The sequence below is a fragment of the Pristiophorus japonicus genome, chromosome 1 (assembly GCF_044704955.1).
Source record: "Pristiophorus japonicus isolate sPriJap1 chromosome 1, sPriJap1.hap1, whole genome shotgun sequence".
Classification (NCBI taxonomy): domain Eukaryota; kingdom Metazoa; phylum Chordata; class Chondrichthyes; family Pristiophoridae; genus Pristiophorus; species Pristiophorus japonicus.
In genome coordinates this window covers 71,255,140-71,267,730 of record NC_091977.1, presented here as the reverse complement: position 1 = coordinate 71,267,730, position 12,591 = coordinate 71,255,140, and the positions used below count along the sequence as shown (strand labels likewise).

The 12,591-nt window shown below is 42.8% G+C and overlaps 1 protein-coding gene across 3 annotated transcripts in view; it reads right to left on the bottom strand.

The window, feature by feature from the left end:
* focad (focadhesin) overlaps positions 1 to 12,591 on the bottom strand; it is a 343,322-nt gene that overhangs the window by 184,863 nt on the left and 145,868 nt on the right. For all 3 annotated transcript variants that reach the window (XM_070881054.1, XM_070881035.1, XM_070881044.1), the window contains 6 exons: positions 12,294 to 12,554; positions 11,732 to 11,836; positions 11,377 to 11,478; positions 10,435 to 10,565; positions 8,140 to 8,266; positions 2,716 to 2,850 (listed from right to left, as the gene is read on the bottom strand). In XM_070881054.1, coding sequence (XP_070737155.1) covers positions 2,716 to 2,850; positions 8,140 to 8,266; positions 10,435 to 10,565; positions 11,377 to 11,478; positions 11,732 to 11,836; positions 12,294 to 12,554 — 861 coding nt within the window. The remainder of the gene's footprint in view (positions 1 to 2,715; positions 2,851 to 8,139; positions 8,267 to 10,434; positions 10,566 to 11,376; positions 11,479 to 11,731; positions 11,837 to 12,293; positions 12,555 to 12,591) is intronic.

Here is a 12,591-nt window from a genome sequence, read left to right as displayed (position 1 = left end):
TTATCTAGTGAATTGCTGCAAAAGAATTTAAAAATAAAAACTTTAACTTACCTTTTTTGCAGGTCTTCATACTTACTGCTGCTCCAAGGGCTGCAACGCAGCTTTTTCCCTGGCGGTCTTTTTTGCGCAAAATACCGGTGTGCTGAGCGCCAAATTTTTGGCGAAAGCGCTATTTCGAATCTTGCACAGAGGCGCTCCTCTCTCCAGCGATATTTGAAAAGCACCGCCGTAAAACATCTCTGAATTTTCCGGCGACCGAATTTTAGCCAAAAAAAGTGAAATAGCACCAAAAACCCAGTCGCAAAATCACCAAATTTCTAGCCCTTACTCTGGTAAAAGCAGGTCTTACACCAGCTTCTACAGGGCATAGAGTTTTAAGGACCTTCACCGGGCAGGAGTTGAGCAAATAGCCCAAAACTCCGCCCACGAAGGCCCTTCTCTCGGGGATGCCTGCGATCTGTCAAACCCAAGGGGCCTCTTCGGGCGCATGCAATTAAAGGCCCAATGTTTCAGAGTTCTGACGGAGGGTCATTGAGCTAAAACAATGGGGCTAAAATTCCGGCCTTGCTAGGTCCGGACGGAATACGTATGGATCCGGCGAGGCCCCACAAAAGCTGGTTGTCGCCACGCAATGCGCATGTGCCAAAAACCGGCTTTTCCGATCTGTCAAGTTTTGGCTTGACAGATCGCATGCATTCCCTCAGCCAGGACATTCACGCGGGCGGGATTGGGCTACTTGCCCAACAAATGTCCTTAAAACTCTTGCGCCTGGTAAAAGCAGGTGCATAGTGTACTTTTACCAGTGTAAGGGTTTTAAAACATATAAAAATAACATTTTAATGCACATTTTTATGTTAAAAACTGTCTTTTTAATTCTTTTAAAGCACTAAGAAAAAATCCAAAACATATTTTTTTCTAAATTATTTAATTAATTTTAAATATGTGAGATGTTTTATTTTAATTTAATATGTTGTGTTTGGGTGCTTTAGGGGGGTTTCTCATTGATAGTAATGGGAACTCATAAAATCGGAGTTCCCATTACTAGCAATGCGAATACTGTACCGTGATTGGTTGTCCAGTCACAATGACTCCACCTTCTTCATGCGAACCTCGAGGACGGAGCGCACTCCGAAGCACAGGAAGAGAAGGCCTCCCACCGCAATCGCAGGCGCCTCCGGGACCAACAGGTAATTTCGTTAAAAATTCTTGGGTCGGAGGCGTTGATTCGAAGGAAGCCTCCGACCCGAATTTCAGGCCCATTAACTCTGTTTCTCTCTCCACAGATGGTGCCTGACATGCTGAGTATTTCCAGCATTTTCTGATTTTATTTCAGATTCCGACATCCGCAGTATTTCGCTTTTGTACCCGTGGAACCGTACCCGAGCACGAGCCAACACCTTCAGGAGAAGGCGGCAGAAAACTCGGGATGGGGAGGGGGTAAAACTTCGCTTGAAATAGAGAGCCTTTAGAGCTTGCAGTAGATGACTTTGACCTTTAACGTTATTGAGGATAGAGACATCACACTAATATGACTGCGGTCACTTGTGAAAGTGATCAAGGTATCCTTGGGCAAGTCAAATATTTCCTGTGCAATCTGGTTCAAAAGGTGGTAGCTGACACTACATTTAAAACTCTGCACACAAGAGACAGAAGTCTTTGTGTGGACCCGGATGGGACAGAGCTCCACAAGCAGAAGTGCGATGCGAAACTTGGGCATACCACTCTCATAGGCATTAGTCAACCCATTAAATCTCCTGAGGAAAGGTTGGGACGTTTCTCTCTACTTTTTCCCCCACCTCCTTCCCAAAAAGTAAATTACGCAAATCTCCAGAATACCTATCTCACCTTGTATCCTGCATAATACATCCATCCTAAAACAAGATGCTTTCTGTTCCTAGCTGGACTTTCATCCAGCTCTTTTCTAAAATGTTTTAACTGAATTGAACATTAAATGCTTCATCCAAAAGCAAAATATTGCGGATGCTGGAATCTGAAATAAAAACAGAAAATGCTGGAAATTTCAGCGGGTCAGGCAGCATCTGTGAAGAGAAACAGAGTTAACGTTTCAGGTCGCTGACCCTTTGTCAGAACTGGCGAATATTCAAAATGAAGGGAGGAGACAATCGGAAATCCCGTCTGAGGGAAGAGCAGACCTGCTTCGTGGTGGGCATTCCTAGCAGAGAAGTGGCAGTGAATTAAACACTAATACAAAAGCAAAGTACTGTGGATGCTGGAATCTAAAATAAAAACAAAAGATGCTGGAAATCTCAGCGGGTCAGGCAGCATCTGTGGAGAGAAACATCTTGTATTCAATTTAACACAGAATGTTGAGATGCTGTTTTAGCAGCATGAAGGTCTGAGCAAACTGAAGAAGACTGTGCTGCTTCTCTCTGACATGGAGCACCTTCATGTTCTGAATTGCTTCAAATTGTAGTATGGCCAGAAGCAAATTAGAATATTCATCCAGAAACGGCAGTACACTATCACAGCATCCTTAAATTATTATGGGATTTATGCCCACATTACCCTACTTGGAAGACCATTCGTTGTGTTGTTGCACATTCTTCAGGTAAACAACTTCCTCTTAGCAGTCCTAAATTTGCTTTTAGCTCATTTGAATGTTCTACGGTCATGGTTTATTTTTAAGCATTTCCCTTTTTTATTCCATTTCTGTGCATACCTGGGACTGCCTCCACATTGGCTAAGGCTACTTACCTCATAATCTGTGGACTTCACGTTTAGCAAAGGAACCAGAGCAAATACTTCAGTCAGGGTTTTGACAACCAGAGGTCGCGTGTCACAGCTGAGCTTTGTGGACAAAGCATACCATGTAGAACGGATGTCAACCACCTGAAGAGGAAAAAGAGGACAATTCCAGCAAGATATTTGCTGTCCGGAAACTAGATTACACAACTTTTATGGTTCACTTATAAATTCATCATGTTTCCGAAAGATTTCTTGGATTTTTTTTTTGCAACAGTAACTTTTATCTTAAAATTTCAGAAGAAAATTGAGGGGGTTCCAAAGAATGTGGTGGTGGTGAGCACACAAGACATCAGTGGGATGAGCAGAAAATAGGGAATGTGAGCAGTTAGGGAGAAAAAGTAGAAATAAAGTACCGGGGAGGGAATCTTGGGAGGTTTAACAGTGCTTTGGTTGCTAAAAGAAAGACGAAAGTGGGAGTAGGATTAAAAACAGAAGAGTGGTATATCATTTTGAATGAATACTCTGCCACTTGTAACACTGTATCGGGATAGGTTTCTACAGAATCTGAACTACAGTCAGTATTTGAACTGCTTATGTGCTGTGACTGGATTTAAAGGACCAGCTACCAAATCAAAACTAGACAAAATACTTACATTTTGTCAGTTTTAGATCTGCTGAATGCACAGTTTCTGATTATTCTGTACATATTCAATTAAAATACGCACAATGAACTCCAGTAAATAACAATGACTAAGGGCTCAATTTTCCCCAAAGCCGTTTTTTGGTATATTGCCAGAGTTACACCCGTTTTTCTAGACCACAACTGCTCCAAAAATAAATGTGCCAAGTTTCCCCGTTCTATTTTTTGAAATTGGCGCCACGCAGCCTGTCCTGTAGCCTCGGTGGGTGGAGCCGAATGTCTGCGCCGAAAAAACGATGTTGCCCCTCACGTGCATGCGCGAAAAAACATTTTTTGACGTGATTCCTATGGACTTGCATGCGCAGTATAGCTCCCGGTCTGCAATTGGCCATTTTTAAAGAGCCAGTTGTGTGTGTGAGAGAACTTTGAGTGAGTGTTGTGTGAGAACTTTAATTAGCATTGGAAAAATTGGAGCTGCAGTACAAGATGCAACGCGGCACAAGGACCAAGAATTTGTGACAGGATGAAGTGGAGGCACTAGTTCCTGTGATTGAGGGCAGATGACAGGGGCTGGACACCAGCAGAGGTCAGATAAAAGTTCCACCCAAAGAAATGAAGAAACGCTGGAACCAACTTGCACAAAATTACTATGTAATGGTGACCATCCAGAGGTCTGGAGGCCAGTGCAAAAAGTAGCAGGACCTTGGTCAAGCAGTTAGTGCAAGTAATATTTTCATTTTTCAATGGAATTGCAATTGTAAAAGTGACCAGCTGTATATGTCCCACCGAACAGAAAGACACCCTCTCTAAAGTTATATTTTCATCTTTGCGGAACAAACAAGAAAGAACTCGAACAGGAGGAGGCCCAGCAAATCTGGATCCACTTGGAAGAGAGGGTCGCTATTTTGATGGGTCCTGCCTGGAAAAAAGCAACCACCACTGCACAAGCTGGGCCCACACTCAAGGGAGAGGATAAGTCCTGTAAATTCCCCACCAGCCGAGGCTGCGAGTCTCAGTGGGCTGTAGCGAGCCACACCCAGGGTGAGGAGGGGAAGGAGAGCTCGACAGCGCTCTCCTGAGGTGCAGGATCGAACAGATGTGGTTCACATGATGGCAATGAGTGTGGAGAGCATTGACCTTACCCAATCACTCCTGGACACCATCAGTGGAGTGGGTGATGAGGTATCGGGACCGTCGGGAGAAGTAATAACACTCACGAGAAATGGGAACGCTGTTCGGGAACATGAGGGAGGGAATATCTCAGTCAGCAGAAACAATGTCGGTGCACATGAGGGAGGGAATGTCGCAGGTAGCTGCTGCAATAAGGGAACACGTCCAGAACCCGTGCCCATTGCCCATTGACAGAACCAACTGCCACTCTCATTCCAATCCCCAGAGAAGCCTCGGACCGAGCCTCCCACATTACCAGCTGCAGCAACTCCCACCCCCCCCGCACCATCCAAGTGTGCATTACCAGAGATGTTCGAAAGAATAAGTTTGGTACCAACCCGAGAAACGCTGTGCCACCGCCTGCGGGCAGGGTGGTGGAGTCAACAAGACCAAGCACAATGGGTGGTCTTAGAATGTGGAGGAGAGATGGGTGCAGCCTTTCTTTGCTGCTGCTGTTATTATTATTATTGTTGTTAACATTCTCAAATTAAAAGTTTTTTGTAAGTTATGTAAATTTATAAGTTTAAAAATTAGTACGTGATCTTAAAGTTTTTAAGTGATCTTACGAGTTTGTAAGTGATCTTAAGTGAAAACTTTAAAAAAATATTCATGTATCAAACTTTAAAATTAAGTACAAACAAATGTTTGTTAAACTTTTGACTAAAATATGTGTTAAATTATAACTGAATCATTTCCATTATTTACACAACTTTTTGAAGTAAAAATAATTTCCATCATTTGTTCCATTAACACAACACAAAATTACGGAACAGGTCCTAACAGTAAACATGGTTTATGTGGAATAGTTGCCGCTGAGCCTTCAGGCAGCAAAGCGATCACGGGTGAGCTGCCGGCGCAAGGCTCGAGCAATCATTAAAGGGGCATGACGGCTCGCCCTCCTCCGCCGTCGTGCTCCGGGTTCAGGTAGTTGCATGCCTTCCTCGGCCTTGTCATCTGCATGTTCCTCATCATTATCAGCCACTCTCACCTCAGGTGGGTCTTCTACTACCAGCTGCTGCTGTCGCATGATGGCTAAGTTAGGCAGCATGCAGATCACAACAGTGAACTGACCGACAATCTCAAGGGAGTATTGCACGTAGCCTCCGGAACGGTCCAGGCATTCAAGATGCCAATGGTCCTCTCTATTATACTGCGCGTCGCAATGTGCGACATGGTGTATTCCCAGTCAGCTTCTGTCCGGGTTACGCGTAGGAACGCCATGAGCCAGGTGGCGAGGCCGCTGCTGCAGAAACATGGCAGATATAGCGCTCTTGCATAGGATGAATGCGTGCTCCGAGGGTATCTTGCATCAACTGACATGATGCGATGCATGTTGTCACACACAAGCTGGACATTAATGAAGTGGAAGCCTTTTTTGTTCCTGTACATCTCGGAATCCTCCAAAGGTGCTCGCAAGGCGATGTGGGTACAATCAATACAGCCTTTGGGAAGCCAGCAATCCTGGAGAAGTCCACAGCCCTGTCACACATTGCCTGGGCGGTCATGGGGAACTTTATGTCGTCATTCCTCCGGCATATCGTGCAGCAGTCACCTGCCGAATAGAGACAGGTGTTGCATGTTGAGAAATGGCGCACACATCCCCAGATGTAGCTTGGAACGATCCGGATGCACAGAATGAAAGTGCAGCTGTAACCTTCACTTCAACTGACAAAGCAGTCCTCCTGACGCTTCTAGGTTGCAGGTCTACTTTTACTAACTCACAGATCTCAGTTACAACTTCTTTGTGGAAACGCAGCCTTCTGATACCTGCACCTGAGTGATGCAGGCTGTATGAATGCCTGTCTCGATATACCTGACATGGGTAAGGCCTCCTGCCCATCACCCTCTGTGCTCTGAGGTTCCTCATGCCATGACGTCGAATCAATTGTCTCATCCGCAGCACCATCATGTAGAAGGCTTGCACAAGGTATGGCATTGTCAATATTGCCCCCATGATTAAATTTCACCTTTGCAAGAAGTTCAAAGCGGCAAGCAGGCAGAACAAGGTTCTTTATTATCTCTCCCCACAAGGTCTGTATGGACCACACCTCGGTCGAAGCAGGCGCAGTGATTGGGAACTCCCCCCACCCAGGAACTCCCCCGCCCCCACAACCCCCCGGGCTACATTTGATGCGTAGTGCAGGCTTCTGATGCCTTCCGTGTGCCTTCTATAGTCCCCCACCCACCCTCGGGCTTCTTTTGAAGCCGAGCCCTGAGCCCGTATCCGGGCGAGTATCAGATTCTGCCGGCTGATGCTCCAACCCTCCAGCCCTGTTTGCAGACGTTCGGTGGTGGCATGTCAGTTTTTAAAAAATGAAAACTTACAGAATTCCATCAAACTTCCATTTACTGCATTTAAGGTAAAAAAAAATCGAATCTTTATTATGCATAGTTAAGTGTTCTTCGTTCCGTCCAAAACTTTGCGGAAAAACAATGGCGTCTTTCTGCGCCAATTTTTCAATGCATGCTGCTTTTTCTTAACTCACCAGAAGGTTTTTCGGGAGTGGTCACAAACGGCGAGAAATTTATTTTGGGGCAAACTTACATAATTGAGAAAAACTGGCGCAGACATCAGGTTACGCCCCATATGATGCAAAAAAAAAACTAACCTAAAAAAATCGTAACTAACCGAGTTATGCTGGTGCACATTCATTGGGGAAACTTTAATGTTTTAACTTACGGCAAAAAAACGACGCAAATCACTGGGGAAAATTGAGCCCTAAATGTTTGTCAGCAGCTTCAAATGAGAAGCTACGTTCAGTGGAATAGGGATGGGGAATACCTTAACCGATTAAAAACCCAAGTAATATTGTTCCAATGTGCCCCACAACATAGTGGGTAGGATATTGTTTTTTTCCAAATGCAGTTGAAGCATTTCGAACAGCAAATGCCACCTACTCCCACTGGAAGTGCAGAAAGTCAGACTACCTAGCACTCCGAGTTGCTGTTTTACTACCTGGGTAGCTGGGTAGTATTAGTAATGATACCTTGTGAGGTGGGGGGGCGGGGGGAGTGCCCTTTTTGGTTTAAATCACTTTTTACAAGCACAAACTGATGCAGAAAGTTTAAAGACTAAGGCAGTGCTCAGCTCTTCTGCACATGCTGCAACAACTGGTCTTGAATTGATAGGAATAGCACAAGAATGTCAGCAATTTTATGCTGTTTGACACAGTCATTGAAAATAGGTGATGTTCATAATCCAAACATAAAATAAGGACCTGGCTGCAGTAAGTGTATGTGGCCAGGGTAAAGGGGGGGCTGCTCCCTTGCAGAGGGATTTGCAGGTGATCCCTTATATTTCAGTCTATGTAACTGACAGTCATGAGGATGACAATTTAAAAATAAAGCTTGTTAAACAAAAGTAAGGTTAACTTACCTAAAAAACGTCATCTCAGAACTGTGTAGAGCTAACCCACAAATCAGTTTAAACATGGTGAAAAACTGTAAATGTGCTAATGAATGCAAACTTCCAGAAGGCAATATTTCAAAAGAAAATCTAAAATCTTCACTGAATTACACTTGTTCTTTACCTCCCTCTTTAGTGTAAAACAGGATAGATTATTAAGCAAATTTAAAGCTGCACCAACAACCTCGCATCATTGAACCAACATAGCTGAGCTTACCTCAGCTTGACACAACGCATGAAGCCCCTGAAGAGCAAGAACTGTAGGTGTAGCCTGATCTGATCTTGTACATTCATTCAGTACCTTGGAGATTGCAGCCAACATATCAGCTCCGTGCTGGTAAGATCTAAAAAAAAGATGAAAATATGAAAGAGAGAATGCAAAAGAATATTAAAATCGCTAACATAATATTTTAATTAATTCTTGGATTTATCCTTCAAACCAGCTCAACTTTAAGTAATTCTGTTTCTGTATCTACCAGAGGCCTGGTTTTCAATTATTGGCATCCTGAGAAACACAACCGAGTAAAAAATGTTACTGGTAAATTACTGCCACCTTAGGCTCCTGTGAAACCTGCATCAAAAGACTAGACTGATTAATTTAGATACCAGGCTAGTCAATATTCTGTCGATCTTATGTTCTTATCCAATCTAATCTACTCCTGTAGAAAGGCTGGATACTACAGGCCCAAATTTCCCCATGAGTTGCACCATTTTCTTTTGGTGTCACTTGATTTTTCTGGTGCATCTTAAAAGTTGTAAATATGGCCATTTAAGTTGCGCCAGTGTAAGTAAGTTAGTTAGGTTTTTTGGTTTGGTCAATTTTTTTTCCCCAAAAGGTGGCGTTCCCAGCCACTTGCACCATTTATGCCAATTTGGCCAGAAAAAAGTTGTACTAAACTAACTTAAGGCAGCGAATGTGTCCACCTTTGTCTGCACAGAAAGATCTTACTTACAGTTAAGGAATTGGTACAAGTAATTACATTTCAAGCACCACCTAGCACCAAAGAAAGCTCAAGTAGTAATAACAATTCAATGCAAAATAAAGAAGTGAAGTAAATAATTAAAGTAACAAATAAAAGTACTGCATCAAATCCTACCTTAAACTGAACGGGCAATTAAGAAATCGGCACAGGTAAGTAAGTAAGGACTTGCACCCAAACATCAAACATTGCAAATAAAAGTTTAAATAACTCATTAAAAATAAAGAACTCAGGTAAACAATTGAAAAACAAAAAGAATTGTAGTAAATCCTACCTTGACTTGAACTCGGCCGGGGAAGGCAGTGGGCCGGCCGGTACGGGAGGCCATTCGGCCTGGGAAAGGGGCAGCCGGCAAAGACGCATCAGACGGCTGAAGGAAGGGAGAGGGGAGGAGATGCTGGGCAGGGCTGGCTGGGCTCGGCATGAACCAGCATGCCCGATGGCCACGGATGGGGGTGGAAGGGGGGGGGGGGGGGGTGCGAAGCAAAGCGGCCGAACGCGGCATCTGTGGTGGTGGTGATTTGGGGGGGGGGGGGGGGAAACGAGAGAGAGCGAGTGCTGCTGACTGGCCTTTGGGCTGGGGGGGGGGCGACCGAACGCGCCATCTTAATTTGCATACAAACAACAAAACAGGCAGGACACAGCTGCAAGTTTCGGCGCTACTGCACATGTGCGAACACCAGACCTGATGCCACTGCGCATGTGCGACGCTGCCGGCACTGATTTCGGCGCAGGGCTGTAGCTCCGCCCCTCACTGTTTAATCTGTGCCGCGCCAGGGCACTCCAGACTTTTCAGAACGGCCAAGATGGGGCCATTTTTTTCCAGTGCCGTTTCCAGCGCACAAAAACGGCGCATTAAGGGCAAGTACGCCAAAAGAATGGGTTGGCCAAAATTGGGCCCTATGTCTCAAACTTTGACGACAAAGGTGCCAAAACAAGGAATAAAGAATCTTTTGACGGAAATAAGACAAAGTAATGCAATGGGGATTCATATGGCATGAGAGTGGGAGACCACATGTGGAACTGCGTATCTGTAACATGATGAAGACATTCGTATTTGCGTGCTCAGCACACGGTTTCTCTTGAATGTACCAAGAAATGGAACAAACCGATGGTGCTTGACAAATGCAGAATGAAAAACTGAATTTATTTTAATTGGAAGAAAAATAAATTGAGGATTGACATGCTCCAGAGGCATAGATAATTATTTGACAGCAACTGTGATTAAGAACTTGGAAGAGAGGAGTAGAAAATTAACATGCCTCAAGTGACATGAGAGATTGAAATAAACTTTTCCCATGTGAGGTACTCGATATATTGGGGCAAATGCCCCGCAAAAAAAGCTGATGCTGTGCTAATTAACTCTTTCAAATAGATGCTGGGTCGATAAAATCAGTAACAGAGGAGAAAGAAGCATCACACCCAGGAACCAATGCTGAAATGTTTCTATCTACGCTCTATGCCCAAATTCTGCTGCCGTAATATTTGAGACTTGAGCCCAAGAATCATATGCAATATTAAGTCTTCCTCACCTCTTTTTACATATGTCCCTGATCGATGCTGCTTTGGCTATCATCTGCTCCCATTGGTCTTCTTTAGCAAGCGACACAGATGGCACATCAACTAACGCCATGAACTTCTGCAGCTCTGGATAAACGCGGTCCTAAGAAAATAATGGAATTAAATTGTAGTTGAAAAGGGCACAGTACAAATATATAACAACAAAAAACCATTTGGAAATCCAGAATACCATAAAACTTTAAAACTGAACATTCCTAGTATTCCTATGCTATATAATAATGTAAAAAAAAAACTGCATGCAGAAGAAACATAGCAAATAAAAGTACAAAATTATATTTTGATAGGTGTGTCAGAATAATATTAATGACACACTTTAGATTTTTAAGACACCAGCCACTGTGTATAATTTTCCAATAGTGATGAAACTTGCTCATTTTTGTTATCTTGTGGCTCGGAAGAGTACAGTGTAACAAGAGTGGCTGCACAGCCACTGTGGTATCAGATTCAGAGAATCACAGACATTTATAGCAATACATTAAAAGCAATGGACCACAATACTAGAGTGTTGTAAGTATCAGCCTAAATTCATAGAAATGGAGTACCCACACTTAAAATGTAAGAAAATATAATTTTCAAAAAACCGTTTATCCCCATGAAAACACTGCATTTTACAAGAACCCATTCAAAATAATTTACGCAACTCAACTCAACAACAAAACACTCAACAGCTTGATCTCTCTGCTCATTGTACAATATTAAATTACATTATAGCCATGGATTTCTATTCTCTATTTACAGAATGCAAAATTTACCAAATGATCAATCTTCACTTTGACATTTGCTGCATATTGCATCCTGCTGAAACTCCACACAGCTAGAACAACTGTGGTCACCAGCACTCAAAGCGACTAAAATGATGAGCAAAGTGAATCATACATGCAAAGTTTCCTTACCTGATTTTCCCATAGAGTTGTCATAAGGCGCAGAGATATAGCTTTAAGTTTCGTTGTTTTCCACAGCATTTGTAAGGCACGAATTATCTGAGCAACACAGACCTAATATCAGAAGGTAACAGAGTTAGAAATCAGTTTTTCAGATATGATGTACAATTTGTTTTAAAGATACTCAACGCACTTTCAGAACTTCACTAAGGTCTGAACAGGTCAACGAAAAAGGCTGCAGTTTTCAGTTGTTTCATCTGATTCGATTTTTGAATCTTTCCTCAAGTTAGATTCTATTTAATAGTCCCATAAATAACCAAATATTTTCATTAATGCGATGAATGGTATTTTTTTTAAAAACACAAACCTTGTGTGTGCCCAGAGCAGGAAGAGTATAAAGGATAGCGCGATAGAGAGTTGGTTCCAGTGGTCTTCCTAACTTAAACATCAAAACAGAAATGAGATGTGGTGCCTATATATGAAAAAGAATGGAGGGAATCGGATTAATACACAAGGAATTAATCATTCAGCATTTAATAACATGCAACTAATGAATCAGAACAGTTCAAATGGTTTCTTCACCAAAACAATCATTCAAATGGCTCAATACCAAATAGGTGAAGTATTGCTTTTTATTTCTATTTATTTTTAACTAGAATTAGTGAAGACAGAAATGTTACCTCCTAAGGTCAGCTTGAATATCTTTTGCCTGTATTTGCAGCATAAATGCTTCATATGTTAGACATTCCTAAGCTGGACAAATCCTCACCTCATTCAAGGTAACCATGGTAAACTTGGTGTACTACAGCAATTCCTGGCAGTGTGTAAAGTATTCCACCCAGCTTGTACTTTTTCACCAAGTGTATTAGTAAATCTGTTCTTTACAAATGTTCTCTTTAGGCTTTGCCTGGGGACAGCACAATTGTTACCTGAGAAGCATCAGCTTTGGCCAATTCTATAGCAGTATCCAAAGCCCTGCGAAGGCTCGCCCCATCCGTGTTTAAAATTACATAGGCAATCAGAAGAGTAATATGTTCAGGAACTTTGTCATTTAAAGCCAATGTTGATTTGACAGAAGACAACCAAATGGAAGCAGCGTTGACATCCAAACTGAAACGATCCAGGAGTTTCCAAGTTGCAGAGAGAGTTTTATACCAACCGGTTATAGGATATATAAGCTCACAACAAGGCTAGAAGAGGAATAAAAGCAAACATGATTTTGGCAAA